Source organism: Mus musculus, chromosome 2 (genome assembly GCF_000001635.26).
Source record: "Mus musculus strain C57BL/6J chromosome 2, GRCm38.p6 C57BL/6J".
Classification (NCBI taxonomy): Eukaryota; Metazoa; Chordata; class Mammalia; order Rodentia; family Muridae; genus Mus; species Mus musculus.
This window is the reverse complement of record NC_000068.7, coordinates 135,912,754-135,930,729: the sequence shown is the minus strand read 5'-3', so window position 1 is coordinate 135,930,729 and position 17,976 is coordinate 135,912,754. Positions and strand designations below refer to the sequence as shown.

The 17,976-nt window shown below is 43.1% G+C and overlaps 1 protein-coding gene across 21 annotated transcripts in view; it reads right to left on the bottom strand.

The window, feature by feature from the left end:
* Positions 1 to 17,976, bottom strand: part of Plcb4 (phospholipase C, beta 4) — a 356,000-nt gene that overhangs the window by 83,873 nt on the left and 254,151 nt on the right. For 19 of the 21 annotated variants that reach the window (XM_030248529.1, XM_011239359.3, XM_030248537.1 and 16 more), the window contains one exon: positions 696 to 775. In XM_030248529.1, the coding sequence (XP_030104389.1) occupies positions 696 to 775 (80 nt within the window). Of the gene's footprint in view, positions 1 to 695; positions 776 to 1,156; positions 1,206 to 1,242; positions 1,341 to 17,976 lie in introns of those variants that run through there. The other 2 variants (XM_006498947.4, XM_006498946.4) reach the window with 2 other exon arrangements.

Below are 17,976 nucleotides of genomic sequence, written 5' to 3'. Positions count from 1 at the left end.
AATTTTGCAGCCAAGCACAATTACAGACCACTGCTTTTCTGTGATTTCTCCATGAAAACTAATTATTTGACCCAGTAATGTATCTGAGCATGATGACAATCTATCAGTGTAGTAAGCCACTTGGAACTCCAGGAACAGTGACCTGCAGTAAGATTTTCAGGAGTTGACTGAACCATTGACTGAAATTTCGAAAGAAATGTCAAAGAACCCTGACCGCACATTCAAGGAAGCAGTATTCTTGGGGGGGGGGGGGCAGGACTTTCTGTTTTACTTATGCAATGGATGCTTTTCCAAATGCTTCTCTTGGCTATATCCCTAAATTGTCAGTTTCATGCAGTGGAGACCTGAGGTGCCCTAGAACTTATCCTACAGGTGAGGCATGCAAGCTATCCATCAGAAAATGGAGTTTAGGAGACAATAAAAGAAAAGAAAACAACAACAACAACAAAAAGAATGCTTGATACCTGTGCTACCAACCTTTTGTCTGCTACAGATCTCATGACAAGAATATCACATATGCCTTGCTATGTATTTAAGTGGTTTAAATACAGGTGGGAGTTGGTCAACTTCCAAAGCCAGGGGTACAGAAGGAAAGGTGGACACTGGCCTGATGGATGTGATACAGTTCTTCCCTCCTAGCCAGAAAGCTTACTAAATAACTCCTTTGAAGAAAAGGCAAGACAAACAGAACTCACTGTTTCTTGAGGCATGTCATCGGACTGACGTTGTTTGCCCTGAAGTTGTGAATGATCGATCTCAGGCCTTCTACCCATTGCTGGAAAAGGAAGAAAAAGAAAGAAAAAGTCCACAGTGAGCAGTCCTCTGTAGCCAGGTACAGGCTTTTTCATTATTATTATTATTATTATTATTATTATTATTATTATTACTATAATACAGCCTGTCTCCTCTGTGGAATAAAACTACAGACTCTTCTTTTATCCCCCCTTGCTGCACAGGCATCTATATTTTACACGGTTGTATTTTATTCTGCAGGTTTCATTTTTCCCATTAAGTTAAATGTGGCATGACAATGCCATGAAAGACTGGCTGGCTTCCTAAGCTTCCCACTTGCAGCCTGTTTCAATATAAGCCTTATTATTTTAGTTGTTCAGCCTTCTCTAAGTCATGCTGTACAAGTACATGCCGATACGTTTACCTATTCCAGTTTAGAGGACAAATGTGACAAGGCCCTTCACTGCAGTGTCAGGATGCTGCTCCATCTGGCCTGCTTACATAGTTTACCTGTTTGTCTTTTCCAGCAAAGCCTTAAAAAGTCAAAGATTCGTTGCCTGCTGCCACGGTACCCAGAGCAAGCAGGGATGTGTTCACAGAACTTCTGTATAAGGACCTGAACCTCAGCTGCAGTTCATACCACCACTCCACGGGTTTACAAGGAAAAGTGAGGACAGATTACGCATGACAGGAAAGAACTTTGGGTCTGTAAAAGGGCATTTTTCTAGAAAAGGCTAGCCCATGAACCAAAGCCAACACTGCTCTTGGATCCAATGTCTGATGCTAATGAATGCCACAAAGGAATGACACATTGGCGACATGCTGTGCAGCAAACTGGAGCTTGGGAATAAACAGAGCTAAGGCTCCTCCCCGGCCCACTCTACCTCCTTAAGTTTGCAGCTACTGCCAAGGGGAGGAAGACATTTTGGAATGGGTAGTCACATAAATGTGAATGTCACTGTCGTTGATCATAGGATTCCTTAAATTCAAATTGAATAAGTCTAAAATTGGATGTCTCAGTTGACATTCAAGTGCCCCACAAAAAGCCATGACGAGGACTCGAGGCCCTGTCCTGAGAGTGCCCAGGAGAAGCACTGTTGTCATCACAGAAGCTCCTGGTGCACAGCACTGCCCCAAAACACCAGGCTTCACGTTACCAGATGAGGGATTTCATGTCTGAAAGCCCTGAGCTGATAACTGCATTATAGCAGTGTGGTTTGGGTCTTGTTATTTGATGTCTTCTCCTGTTAATTTCGGTAAAGACACACAGGACATAAATGGTTCTGTCTCAGGAGCTTTAGCTAATCCTCAATACCTTGCACTCATCATCCCCATCTGTGCCTCTCCCGCTGACCCTCGCTAGTCAGTTTCCTGGGTCTATGTTTTAAACGATGTTAAGTATCTCGCACAAGAATAATCACACAGGATTTTCCATGTTCTGACTGGCTATTTCTCTCGGCATTATGCTTTCATTTAATGTGCCAAATTCTGCTTTTACAAGGCAGAATTCAATTGTATGTGCATGCCACGGTCATCCATCCGTTCTTCTCTCCATGGATACCTGAGCTTCTTTGTCTTGAATACTGTAAATAACTGATATGAATTACTTGGCATAAATGCCCACAGGCAAGGGTCACAGGACGACACGAGGAGCCTTTCAACTTTTTAAAGAAAATGCCATACTGCTTTCTGTGATAGCTACATCATCTTACATTTCTCCCAACAGTGCATGAGGGTGCTAACTTCTACATCCTCACTAGTGCCGTTCTGTTGGGTGTGAAGCTAATGGCTTTTATTGCCCTGGAGAGTCCCAGACGTTGCTGACAGCTTTCTGATGGAAGACGGAAGAACTCTCAGGAGGCACCTTTCCTTTTGCAGCTAGCAAAGGCCGTTTTCTGAGAACTGCAAATAGCATCAAAAGCTTCAACAAACAGGTAAGGTCTGGACACAGAGAGAGAATCAAGAAACGAAACAGGAGCTTTAAAGAATTGCTTCTTTTCTCATTACCAGACCTCTCTTCCTCTGTCGGGCTAAATATGGACTTGGCTCCCCGGAGATTATTGAATATCCTGTAACTGGCCTAACAAACCACAGGCCCACACAGTTTCCCAGGAGCAGACAGAAAAAGCACAAATAATTTGGATGGCATTAACTGGGAGTATTTTTCTCAACCTGAAGGCTTGAGATCTGTTCCAAAACATAGAACAAAGTCCACAGTTTCCTAGGGCACAGAAGTGGCCGGTACAGAGAAACAACGTTTTTTGATCACACTAATTTAGTTGTTTCTAGAAATAACCACCAGATACTGGGGGAGGGGAGGTATTGAGGAGGCTTAAACTGCCTTCATCATCATCATCTTCTTCTTCTTCTTCTTCTTCTTCTTCTTCTTCTTCTTCTTCTTCTTCTTCTTCTTCTTCTTCTTCTTCTTCTTCTTCTTCTTCGCCTCCTCCTCCTCCTCCTCCTCCTCCTCCTTCTTCTTCTTCTTCTCCTCCCCCTCCTACTCCTCTTCTTCTTTTTTAATAGAATTGGGGAAGACTCTTATTTATCAGAATGGAAAGGTGATGACCTTTGATATCACCACTCATGACAGAACTCACGCATCGCAAATGTCACCACCATCCTCAGGGATAGCTTAGCCCTGAGTGGGAGGCTGTGACGTGTTCTTTTTATGAAGATGAAAGCAGGTCTGAGGGCCTTGCCCAGAGTCACAGAGCCCGTCTTGGGTCAGGTCCCCATGTTGGGATGTTTTCACCCAATCGCTTGCTCCCTGTCTCTCTGTCAGGGAAGGCAAGGTCCTTTAGACCTCCTCCATGTCCATGCCATGACTCAGGCCAAACACATAGTATGCGTGCCAGTAACTACAGGAAATATTAATGCCTGACGTGTTTTGTTGCTCTTTTCAAACATTAAGGAGATGAGATGCCAGCAGGTGTCAGTAGAGTCCCAGAATTTCTCTGGAAAGTTTCTCCAGGTATGAGCTACAGGCCTTTGCTTATTTCCAGATTAACAGGTTTTAAAGTGGTGACTTAAAAATACACCTGTTTGAATTGCTGTAGGTAAGCTTGAATACTTTAATAGCATGTCACCCTTAGAGGTGTATCTTTGAGCTATTGGATAACAGACATGCCTTGGTGGGGTCTCAGAGTTGCTTGCGGTGGGCACACGCAGCAGGGGTACCAGGTAACTTCACCATGACAGGAAAAACAGCACCTGAATACAGAGAGGTGTGGCTTCCGTAAAGTCTCACCCTTCTTTTATATTTTAGTTTTATTTACTTTATTTGTGCTGAATATTGAAGACAAAGCCTTGACCATACTAACTACACATATTAGCACTGATAACCACTTTGTTCTCTTACTCTATAATCCTTTCTATACTTTATAGATTGATTTGACCTTTTCCAGTATCCCTTCTCAGGAAAATAAAATCCTTGAGGAGTCTTGTGTAGGATTGTCTGGGCATGTGGAAAGCTAAGAGGTGCCTGGGGACACTGGGTCTGGCTTCTAGCACTTCTTGACCTGATTTTCTTCATGCAGACACCGAGTTATCAAGCATCCTGCTCCTGGCAAATGTCTGGGCCTTCCTCATTATGTGTCTCCTTGCTGTAGAACACTAGAAAACACTGTCACAAACAAAAGGAACCCCTCCTCATTAAGATAATGCAGAAACACACAATTATAACAAAACTAGACTAAACCCACATGAACTGAAACTCAGTTGCTATAGCAACAATTTTCCTTTAGAACAATGCTTCTCAACCCTCCTGATGCTGTAGGTCCTCATGCTGTGATGACCCCCAACCATAAAACTATTCCGTTGCTACTTCATACTCTTACCAATTGTAATGTAAATGTCTGTGTTCTCTGATGGTCTTACGTAGGCAACCCTGTGAAAGGGTTGTTTGACCCCCCCCCCCAGGGTCATGACACATAGGCTGAGAACCACTGCTTTATCACTACAAGCTCGAGGTCAGAGGGATCCACAGAGCTCCAGCTCAGCCAGGGCTGTGGTTTAGCTTCCTCTTTCCTTTTCCATGTCCTAGATCCCAGTCCAGCTCTTTCTACGACATTAGCCCAAATCGCCTTATTCATCTGAGGAGACCACTCACAGAATTTCTCTTCATTCTTCTGTCCCTGCTTCAAGCACTGTGGAAGTCTTCCCAAGGAAATACACCCAACAGTAGCACAGACCTGCTAGGTAAAGTATGCCAGGAGTGCTAGCCTGGGTTAGACCTTAAAAGCCCCCACCCCTCCTTTTCCTCCCTCTCTCCTTTCCTCCTTCTTGCTCCTTCCCTCTCCTTCCATCCCTTCTTTCTGGAATATCAGCAAGATAACCTGGAAATTATTTAAATCTAAGTGATCATGTCCAACCTCCTGACTCAGTTTGCAGGTATGGAGACTCAGAGGATGGAGAACAGAAATCTGTTTCTTTTTAATTTTTTGGGAGAGGGTGTGTAGCCTATGGTTTCATAAATGGGAGGTGAGGGCTTTACCACTGAACTATAACCTCAGCAATCTCTCTCTCTCTCTCTCTTCTCCCTCCCTCTCTCTCTCTCTCTCTCTCTCTCTCTCTCTCTCTCTCTCTCTCTCTCACACACACACACACACACACACACACACACACACACACACACAGACATATGATTCCTGGCCAAGGGGCAGCAATATTTCCAGGGAACTTGTTAGAAATAGAGTCTTAGGTGTCTTCCCCTGGATTAGACTTTACATCTGCCGTGTGAGCCTGTGCAGATTCATTTGAAAGGTGTGATGCACCTAAAAGAGTGCATCTCCCAAAATACAAGCAAGTGAGGTGTTTGGTGAGTACCCACATTCTGGCTCAGAGATGCTGACTCTCTGATCCCGTGATGCTATTTGAGAGATCCTGAAACTTGTAAGAGTAGGAGCCAAGCAGTCAGGGAGCTACATCTTAGTTTGGGCTTCTCTCTGTTCATCTTTCTCCTGCTCCTTGCAACCATGAGATGAAGAACCTCCTCTGTCATGTGCTCCTGCCATGGTGTTCTACCCAAGCATCTTAGTTACTTCTCTATTGCTGCCGTAAAATGCCTTGACAAGAGCAACGTAAGAGAGAAAGAGTGTATTCTGACTCAAAACTGTCTTCCATCCTGGTGCGGAGGTCAAGGTAGGATGAGATTGAAGAAGCTGGCCCGGTCATCCCGATAAGAGGCTGAGGGGAAGCCGGGCATGGTGGTGCACGCCTTTAATCCCAGCACTCGGGAGGCAGAGGCAGGCGGATTTCTGAGTTCGAGGCCAGCCTGGTCTACAAAGTGAGTTCCAGGACAGCCAGGGCTATACAGAGAAACCCTATCTTGAAAAACAAAAAACAAACAAACAAAACAACAACAACAACAACAACAACAACAACAACAACAAAACAAACCAACCCCACCCACCCCACCCCCCAAAAAAAGAGGCTGAGGGGAATGAATGTTGCTAAGGGTGAGTTCATTTTCTCTATTTTATTCAGCCATGGATCCCCTGCCTATGGAATGCTCCTACCCACAATTAAGATGGAACCCTGATTTTAATTAATGTTATCAAGATAACTATCCATGGGCATGCTCAGAAGCTCAGCTTGCAAATTCTACATTCTATGACACTCTAGATTCTATGACATCATAGGGCCCATAAAAACAATGGACTGAACCTTCTAAAATCTCAAGACAATTAAGTTTCCTCATGTGTTTCACAGTCATGAATGGGAAGACTAGTGAATATACAAGTAATTTTGAAGCAGATTTCCCCAGCTAGTAATTTAAGAATTTACTAGGTCCTTTTCAGAAATGCCCTATCCTGAACCAAAAGAATCAGTAATTCTATGAGTCAGTCCCCATTATTCAGCATTTTAACCCTGAAGGTAACTTTAATGCAAGAATCACTCACCAGTGAGAGAACAAGACAATTGAAGGAGATGTGATCACTGCAGAATGAACCTGCATCAGGAAACCGGTGTCTTCTCCATTGATAACTAGGGCCCTGTTTTATTTTCATTGTAATTTATTCTCCTTATGCATAATTTATATATAATAAATAACAGGTTTTTAAATCAAGTCTTCCAAATGAGGAATAACCACTCTCATAGTGAGCTCTGCACATTGGGACATTTCTATATTTTAAATCTTCATTCCTTGGTTCTTTAAGTACCACTCAAGTACCCATATGTCCCACTACATTGCTGAAACAGGTTATGGAGTTTCAGTTATTACTAAGGCTGTGCAAGCAGTCACTGGCAGCTTGACAGAGAAGACACAACACAAACAGGGAACCCATGGAGATGTGGGTTTCCAGGATCTAGGCAGCAGCAGGAGGCCTAGAGAAGCCTGTCACAACAACAGCATCTCCTGCTCGAAGGAGGCTTTTGCACAAAATCAAGACAACAAAATCAAGGCTTACTATGGAATGCCTACTAGAATACTGGATACAGAAAGCAGACAGAAGTACCCTTCTCAGGACAGTAGTAATAACAAGACTATAACTTGGGTCACTGACTCCAGACCAATGATTCTCCTGTCACCATAGCCCTCAGCACAGGACTAAGTAAGGTGCAAGAACGAAGAAACTGTAGAGAGTGGAGGTTAAGAGAAAATAGGAGCTGGCTACCAAAGTTTATATACCAAATAACAGACTGTATTATGATCTAAATACTTTATATTCATGTATGAAATTATCAAGCAATATAATAATAATAACAATTTAAATAATAAATAAATAATGATAAAATTAAAATAAGTCATGTCAACTACTTTCTCTTGATCCTACATGAAGAAATTCTGGCACTCAGCATATCTCCCAAGGGGTTGGCACCCCCGCATGCAAACAGGCAGATGACGATAGTGCCAAAGGTGAGAACAAACCAGGCAAGGAAATGTGAAAGTCACCACCAACAATGCATGTGTAAAGGAGAGTAAGAAAACGGGGTCGGGCTATGATGGGGTTGAGAAAGGACAGCAAAAAAGCCTGAGACAGTGGAATTCACAAATAGTAAACTACAGAGACCAGTGACCAGGAAGCTATAAGGGATCTGCCTGCAACTCAAGAGAAGAAACACAACCCAGTGAGAATCACAGAGGCCTTTGGGAAACGGCTGACATTCTCACAATGTGTCCAAGTTTGGAAGCAGAGATGGGGGAATGGAAAAGTGACCAGGCCCTTTTCCTTGACATGGCCTGAAAGTCTCCAAGCCACACATGTTCTTCATTCTGTTCTCTTTCCAGGGAGAAGCTGGAGAGAGTTAGAGACGGAATGGACTCCTAGAACTAGTTCGGAGCATGGAGAATGGTACCTGGTAGGATGCAGGCTGCCGGCTAGGCACACGGTGGCTGTGTTTGACAGAGCTGGTAAGGCTTGGGTTGGGTTTAGATACTGTTGGCCACAGTTAGCGCCATCCAGACAGTCAAAACAGGCTGTCAGTCTTGCTGGTTATGTTGACAACGCTAGATGGTTAGGTCAAAAAGGACCTCTAAACAGTCCCTAGAGAGGAGAGGACAAAGTGCTGTTCTGGGTTATAACTCAGGCAAGTGTCACTTCAGATGCCATCTGTCCAGTGGTATTACTCAGGGTGTTTTGTTTTGTTTTGTTTTTTGCTTTGCCTAAGCCTGATTTCAAAGATATCTTGTAACAGGTCCTTTTGAATCTATAGAATCTTACTCCACTTTCCCCATTTCTGTCCACAGACTGTTACATATTGAACAGAAGAAAGAAAACCTGGGCCTTATACTCGCTCTACTTCCTGACATAAATAAATAACATCTATTAATACACTTCAAAGTCCATGGCACACCTATATCCTTACAAAGCCCAAAAGGCATTTGAAAAAATTCAAGTAATCCCATTTATTTCAGCAAACTGGCATTCATATGGGATGCTCTAAAATATTCGAAGAATTTTAAAACTTTAATAAAACCAAGAATATCAATCTTTGGATGTCAGAAACCACCAATTTGGTTAGAGTCAGATTTTTCTTAATTGTTTATTCTACAGCATACTGATGATGAAGAATAAGGAAGTATCTAGTGAATTCAAAGCCAAACATCAACATGTATGTAGGTATGTATGTATGCATGCATGTATGTATGTATGTACGCATCTATGTATTGAAGCCTGCAACCATAGTACCAAAGCTCCCATTCTTCCGCATAATATACCAAATAACACAGTTTGGAAAATTATCTCAGACCAAACTAAGTATTATTTTGACCTGCAAAGCATGCTATGTTACCAAACTCAGTCAGGGGTCCTCTGGCTGACTGACTCTGTCCAGGCAGCATCGACCTGTTTAGTTCAAACAAGTCAGATCTATAGAGAAGCCTATAAACACTATCAACATAAGAGGGATTAGAAGTGACATAAACTTCTGAGAAAAGTCTTGTTATCTGAGGTGCTATCTTTTAAGGAAAGCTTCCTACCATAAATTCATCCAGTGGAAGAGACTAGAGGGCACCCTGACAGTCAATAGGATATTCACAGTGTCAATAAATAGATGAATGCCAAGACTTCATCAATGTTTTGGTAGTGCTACAGTAACATCGGGCCGAATGATGCCTCCATGACGTCACTGTTCTGTCTGCAGAGCAGCATTTCTGAAATACTAACTTGGTATTCGTCCAAAAGGAAGAAGCACTGTGGAAAATAAGTAAATCCCCACCCTTCTCCTTGCTGAGCTTCAATGAGAATGGAGTAGCTCCGAATGTGCGGTCTCTTGCTTGACTTGGGCGCAGATCAACAGTGTTGAGATGGTAGCTTTCTTGAAGCACATACATCCCACAGAATAGCAACCTCATTAAAGTTATTCATTTAAACGCTATGTGAAAACCGTATTATGTTACAGGTAAAGGAGCTGGTCACACTTTTGTCTTTATATTGGTAAGAAAAATTCATAGCTGTGAGCTGCAGCACAGCAGTGTTAGAACTCGAGATCTGGAGCCCAGCCTGGCACGACGGGTGTATAATGTCACTGAGGGTATGACCTTGGCAAGTTCATCTCTCGAGCCCATATCTCCTCTAGATAAGGAAGACCATCATTAATAGTCTTCCAGTTGAGCTGTTGTGACATTAAATAATACGCACAACAGCACAACACTTTGAACAGAGTCTAATACACGTCGAAAATGCTTGGTTTATTTCATCTTACATCATTCAGGTGACAAACACTCCATCACACTGAGGAAAGTCAGATTAGGGATTCAAGTGTTCCAGGAACCTGGAAGCAGGAACTGATGCAGAAGTCAATCACGGAGGAACACAGCTTCCTGGCTTGCTCCCTTAGCTTGCTCAGGGGAGGTACCACCCAGTGGGTTCAGCATTCCTACAGCAATCATCAATCAAGAAAACGTACAAGAGTCTTGCTCACAGGCCAATCTGATGGGGGACTTTTCTCAGTTGACTTTCCTTCTACTAAAAAGACTCTAGCTTCTGTCAAGTTAACACAAAATTAGCCAGTACATATGGAATGAGGTATCTTAGGGATGAGTCCGTATATTAAACATAAAGTTCATTTGTGTTTTATATATACTTTATTCCCATATCCTGTAATTTTGTAAGTTGTGTAATTTTTCACAATATTTTTCCTGCACCTACACTGTGACTATTACCTGTGACACCAGGTCCCATCTTTCTTTCATGCTTGTACTACAGACACTGGGGAGCACTTCAGATTTGGAATTCTGAAAGTAAGGATGTTCAGTTTGTATTATTACTAAGAGTCAGCACAACTTCTGAAAGGTATAATAGTTTCAGCTTCCAGGACCATATGTGTTCTTGGTAGCGCGCAAATGCATGCATGAACACCCATACATACATGGCAGGCGCGCGCGCGCACACACACACACACACACACACACACACACACACACACACACACACAATGTTCCCAATAGCTGGTTTTGCTAGCAGTAAAAACTGGAGCTCTATGGAAAATGAAGAAGTAATTTAAGGCTAGTGACATTTTTCCTTCCAGGAGCCGTGGAGATTATTTTAACTCTCCTGCTGGAGGGAATGAAAATCAGGGCAAAATACGTGCTCTGGGCAGGTTTAGATTCTGCTCCTCAACCAGTACATTCCAGAAACACAATGGTGGGAGGGCACCAGCCAGGAACAGTATGGCCCTCGTTGTCACCACAGATCCTCAAAGGGAAGTGCTTCGGATGCTGGACATTTTCCAAAGAAAAGGAAGCTAAAACTCCAAGGAAGCCTACCTCAGTGATCACAGAAACTTGATGACATTCGAGTCCAGGACCGAGTTTTAAAGACCAGCAAATGAATGTGGTGAAACTCCTAGTGATAGAATGTGATACACTATGCTGATAAACAGCAGGAGGCCAACTGATAACAGGATGAGCTCAGGTTGCAGGCAGGGATGGTGGTGGAAGGATGGGTTTCCTTTCCGGATGGCGATGTGTTATAGAACTATACGGTAGGGGTGGTTATACAACGCTACAGAGTCATAAAGAACACTCAATTTGTTCATTTTGAAGCAGTTTTATAGAAAGCAAATTTCATAGCAATTTTTACGAGATGACACAGGAACTGGAAAACTCATTTTAAGGGACTGCTGGTTTTGTTTGACTGTATTCTTCTGTACTTCCTATGCAGAATGCGGTGGTAACTCCAGTTTGAGATTTCTAATCACAGAAGATATACCTAAGCCAGGCGACTAGCTCAATATTATCACAGACTGATTGACAACCAACAGTAGCAACTCTATGCTGATATTTAAGTGAGTTGGTGTATGGGACTCATGCCTCACAGCTGATGAGTGCAAGCTGAGATAATGCAATTTAGGGACCCTGGGTGCCTTCAGACTGCCACGTCATGAGACACAGCTCATTGTGAAGCCACTCTTGAACTTCTCATGCAGATACTCCATATGAATAAAATGTCCTTTCCTTTACTCTGACAACCTGGCAGCTAGCTCTCTGGATCCATCCAAATGTTACCCAGAGGGCCTGGTCTCCCACCATTTGGACAGCTCCTTCCGGTGGACAGTGTTTGGTTTGTTTGTGGTGCATTGCACTAAACAATTTTCCTTTACATTTGTCTATATTTTCATATATGCTTTTTGCCTGGTTTTCTTATTCTGTTTCTCTAGCTCTGTATTATAGTAAGCCAGCTAATCCTGGGACCATTTTATTTCATTTTGCCTGTCATTTGATTAGGTGATGAAAAGATTGCTTCCCTTGTAAAAACTATACTCACTGAGGGTACAGGGAAAATTGCATTACATTTATTGATTCAGGGCAACCTCTTTTCTCTAGTGGCAACCGGGGACCAATCTGGACTCAACATTCCAATGCCTCACAAAACTTTCTCCCTGTGTACAGCTCACATGAGTAGAGAACCACTGAGACTTTCATGCTCTCCCGTAGGACCACTCATACCTTAGTGTCCACAGGAAGCACCTGAGCATCTTGGCACAATGATTTTTTTTTTTTTTGCCTTGGTGACTCTGACACTGGCTCCTGCTGTACCCTGACCATACTTTGACCCCCATGGTCTTACCATACAATAATCTCCTGAGAAGGTAAAGCATCCAAGGCATTCTTTGCTGAGCACAAGTCATGACCTTTCAGCACCTCCATAGACTCTTCAGTATGCAATGAGGCTTGGCACTCAAAGCTAGCTACGATCCTTGCCAAACAGAGAAACGTAAACGCTCACTCCAGTCTTCCCATGGGATCTAACACTTTGGCACGAAAATGCCAACTGCTAGTTTTGGAAGCATGAAACTCTCGAGCACACACACACACACACACACACACACACACACACACACACACACACACAGAGAGAGAGAGAGAGAGAGAGAGACTCCTCTCACATCCTTCCCCCTGAAACACAGACACACAGACACACACAGACACACACACACAGATGCATAGCATAAACACACACCTTCTCCCACACACAGATACATGCATACACCCTACACACACATGCACACAGATCCACACACATCCTCTATGCTCGTTATGTTTGAGCCTCACTGTGAGGCAAGGTAACGAAGAGACTTAATGAATATTGAGGGTGGGGAGAGAGGTTCAGATGCACCAGCCAGCTGCCTAAGGCGGCAAGCACAGCTCACCCCAGCAGGCGAATGCCCCTTCTCCTAGATCTCCATAGGACGGTGGGATATTAAGGCTACTGGTGGACCGTTTTCCCATAGCCACACTTTCCAGGGTGCAGCACAATCATGTGGAGGGCAAATCGGATCACCAGAACATGGGTTGCTGATTGAGAAGGCCCAAGGTTGGGCCTGGACATGACTTTGAAGCTCTGTGGGAGGTGCGAGGGCTCTGGGAGCCGCTAGCCTATACTCTGAAAATTGAGACCATTGTAATGTTTGGGGGTCTAGCTCAGTGGTAGAACATTTGCCTAGAATACACAAGACCCTGGGCATATCATACCCAAACTAACACAAACTACTGTATGAAAGGATTTTAAAATGGGGTCCTGTGAAGCCAGTGTGAGCTTTCTAGAGTCACAGACCCTGGTTTACCCCAGGTGCCTTTCTTTGCTCTGCCTTGGTGAACTCATGTTCAGGCTGGGAGGGCAGGGAGCTGCATTTGTCTACTTGTATGCTCTAGTTACCTTAACACTTGTGGGCTTGAAAATTGGTGACTTGGGTTTAGGTCTACCTGTTGAAACTTTCCTAGGTTCTTTATCTAGATTTCTCACTATCAGGCAAGAAGGGGCCCGAGAACTGGCACCTCTAGAAGACCCTGGCTGAAGCTCAGTCTGATCCCTTGAAGTTCCTCAGTGCTTGGCCATCCACGCAGGAACTCCACTGAGGTCTTTGAGGTCATGGAGGATGTTAGCAGAGCCAACAGAAGGAAGCGAGATCTGCTTTTGTTTTCCCAGTGAAACAAAGAGTAAATCCCTTCCTTCTCCAGGAACCTCTGTAGTTAGTCAACATAATCCAAGTGCAAGCAAGGAGCCTTTAACATTCAACTCAGTTTCTTAAAATGATACTGTATTGCCTGCAATAAATCACACACCCTATTATCATTTTTGAACCCCAAAAAAGAACACATTACTTTTCATAACTTAATTTCTGCAGTAATTAGTCTAGTGCCTATTTGGTAACTTAGTCACAAAGTATAATTTACGAAGTTCTCCCAATATTGACAACCTGAAGAAAGTATAATGAGCGGGATGGAAATTGCCTGAACTCAGTTCCAATCTCTGCATTTTGAACCTCACAATAACAGCTTATTTCTATAATCAAAGGAAAATTCGAGTTGCTATAAAATAGCAGATTTATGTGTGGAAGCATTGAATGTGGGATGTGCTTGAGCCTGGCGCACAGCACAGTGACTGGGGTTGCACTGTGCAGCACCAGCTGTAACTGACATCTGAACTCCTATTTGCTGGAGATGGAAACCCTCCTGAGCTAGCTGCCTTCTGAGAATCAAACAAAGAAACAAAAACAAACCAGAGTTGGTTTTCTAAGTAAATAAGATGTAAGCGTGCTAACTAAGTAATTTGCATAGCCTATGATAAAATAATAAGCAGAGGGATGAAGATGGTTCAGGGAGGAGGAATCAGGGAGGAAGAATAAAAAGCTTAATTACAGTTTCTTGGAAAAAGGGCCAAAGCTTTCAGCATGAGGTTGCTTCTTCTCAAGTGTTTCTAGCTACAGGACAGAGAAGACACACCTTTTACCCAGCAGCACCCTGGGGTTGGGATAAAGGTGGCAGCAACTTGTTAGCATTTCTTTTTTAACAGAGGGCTTTTCAGGAGAGGAAAGGAAAGCGACATTTTTCTAAGTGGAGGGACAGGAAGTATTGAGGTAAGCAGGCTACGGTGATCCTGATTGGGAGGAAGCCAAGAGAACAGCATCGAAACCTCCCGTCCTGTCATGGACTCTCAGTGGCAGCAATCTCATTACATCCTGAAAAATGACTCTAAAAATAACACCCCGGGATTATAGATCATTCCGTTCCCCTTGGACTGCCATCAAATCACATTTTCTCAGCCTGCTTGTCAAGTACCGTTTTCCCTAGCTCCTCCTCAGCGAGTCTGTATAAAATCGAAGTGTACAACACCGAGCTGATACAGTGGCACCCCCTTACCCTTATTTCACTGTCAATGATATTAGTGGCTCATGTCTGAAAATATTAAATGAAAATGGATGAAGCAAGCTACTCATAAGTTATAACTTGCACACCCTCTGGTAGCAGAATCAAATCCCATATTGTCCTGCTCTAAACAACTGGGATGTACCGCCCTCTTGTTGGGCACTCAGCGCTACCTCATTATCAGATGGGCTGTGCTCAAATAAGTCCCTATTTTACTTAATAATGTCCTCATGCATAACTGTACTGATGTTGGCAATTCTATCACAATCTATTGTTCACAATTCACTATGTATTGCGACTTCCTTTAACATAAATTAAACCTAATCAGATGTATTTACAGGAAGAAGAAACAATGGAGAAGTGCATGCGGAGCTTGGTACCATTTGTGGTTTTAGGAATTCACTGTGGGATACTGGAACCCATTTCCCAAAAATTAGGGCAAGACTACTGTCATCTTAACCAGCTGGGTTAGGATATATTAGCCTGGCCAGCATAGCTGTCTTCAGTAAGCATGCGTTTATTGAGCACTTTCAAAAGGCTGGAAACTGTTCTGGAAAGAAGAACGAATGGGGAAGGGCTGAAGTGTGTTGAGAGGACAGGAGCTGCAGTAGGTAGTGAATAGTCCAGTAGGGATGGAAAGAGAACCAGGGAAAAAAAACAGGGAAACAAACAAACAAACAACAAACGTAAAACCTTCCTTTATAACAGGGGAAAGAGCAAACGGCCAGCATATCCACAGAGATCTGACAGAAACATGGCTGAGGAAAACGGAGGTGAAGGCAGGCAGGGAAGCAGATGAGGCTGGATTTCATAGAGACTTGGAGGCCTTAGAGCATCCCACGTGATGAAAGCCCCTGATCTGAAGAGGCTTATCTTCAGCTGCTATTCTGAGAATGGACTATAAGGGGCAAGGTCAAGATGAAGACATGAGAGGGGAGGAGGTGGGGGGGGGAAGGAGGGGAGGGCAGGGGAGGGGTGGGGAAGGGTGGGGAGGGGAGGGGAGGGGAGGGGAGGAGAAGAACAGGAGAGAAGAGGAGATATAGTTTTGGTCAGGACCACAGCACACAACAGTGGCAGTAAGAAGCAATTGTGCTCTGGATATACTGCAGAGACGAAAGTTGAATAATATAAGGGATGGTTGGGGGTGTGACAGGGAGGTGTGGGTGGTCTTGGCAGAGCGGCTGAGAGGAGGACAGCAGGTGAAAAGTTTGGCCACCACCTTATTCAGGATACCATATAAGGGAGGAGAAGTGGAGTCAAGCACAAGCCTAAATCAGTGGCGAGTGGCAAGGCTAGGCTGTTTACATGGCAGAGAGCAGCTGGAGACCGCACAAGCTGAGCTTCCAGGATGTCTTATATAAGACTTGCATCTCTGGAAAAAACACAGCCACATTTTCACAGTCAAATGACTAGAAAACACTTTATAAGGATTTGCAACCTGAACTTGGAGAAAGTTGAATCATCTGGGCTTTACTGACTCACCAAACAGCCATGTAAAATGAGGCATGTACACACACACACACACACAGACACACACACATATTGCAGACACTCTTTGAAAACAATTTGAAGGACTCGCTCAGAGTCAGAAAATTTCTCTTGAGTTAAATTCGGTCCTTCTGGAGTCTGGATGAATAGAAAGTTGGCTTCGCCTAAATGTTTGGAGAAGTGAGTTTTTCAGAACAATCAGACTGTTCTGTAGCATAATAGTCTAGGAGTTCGGAGGAGATTCAAGCACTTCAATAATCAAATGCAGTGCTGGAAACTCTCTTCCTGTTTCCCTCCTTGGTCAGAGAAAGAAATGTGGAATGCTCCTAAGACATTCAAAGCCCTTGGATACCCAGACACTAAACTCAATCTCCAGGCCACATGTTGATATAGATAGTAAATTCTTTTGCCCCAAATTTGGAGGCTTACAACAAAAGACTTCTATTAATTTTCAAACCTGTGCATGTCGGTTATAATAAAACATTACATAAACAAATGAAAGCCTAGTGAAAAGAAAAAGGCCTGCTGCTAGTAGAGTTGGATATTCTAGAGCAATCCTTTTAAAGGTAGGCTGCTATTTGTTTCCTCCAGATGCTGTCCATGTGCTAGTCTGCACAGCACTAGACAAGCGATAGGTTAAGGGAAGTCACAGAGCTATGAAATGTGGGCTTAATAGCAGCCCGTTCCTTAATGGCTGGGGTATATATAACAAGCTCCATGACATCCCACCAACAGATGACATGTAATGTCTGCAGCTCAGCCATTGAGAGAACGGCCAGAAAGCAAAGCACAAGTAGTTTCTTTCAGCCAAAGCACTCAAGATCTCTACAGATTAATATAAAAACCACTTCTTTGCTGTTACTGGCTTTTGTAATGAACTCACCATGAACATCTTCCATATGGGCTAATTGGGCCATTAGCATATCTTGTGATCCCATAATTCAGGGGTCCTTGGTTCCACTCATATGTGACTGGTATCACTGAGTCACATCCACCTCTCCACCTCAGACATGACAGATAAACTGTGAAACTCCAAAGACCAGTCAGGAAGACAGACCAAAGCCCAGGCTTAAACTTGGGCTATCTGCCTTCTCTCCTGCATAGCCTTAAGCTACTCTGCTTTTCTCATTGACCTGAGTTAATTGATGGACTCTTCCATCTTTTTTACCTAACCCAATCACTCATTTCTCGGTTTGTATAATCTGTTAGGGATGCATCTATCCAAGATTAGGAATAAAAATGGGAATGTAGGAGATACTGTCAATACTGAAGTCGATAAAGGTTCTGGTGTTGACTAATATAAGCTTTTAAGTATTGATAACAAGATATGAGCATCATTACCCATTCACATGCATATTCACTGAAAAATTCAGGGAAAAATTAATACTCATAGTTGGGGAAAATATGGTATTTAATGCTGTCAGCAAGCACTCATTAACCAGAAGGACATTAACTAACTAACACTCTTCAGTCTGGATAATGAGATTTATTATTTGTATTTTATACCAGTAGAGAAATATTAAAAAAATAACAGTTTCTTCTAAGTAACAGTTCCAAGAAGCTAAAATATTTTCCCCCTAAAAACAGTAGGATTAAATATCTGTGAGTTTGAACTGAAAATCAGAACAAAATTAGAGTCTTTATTTTCTAGGAAATAAAACTTT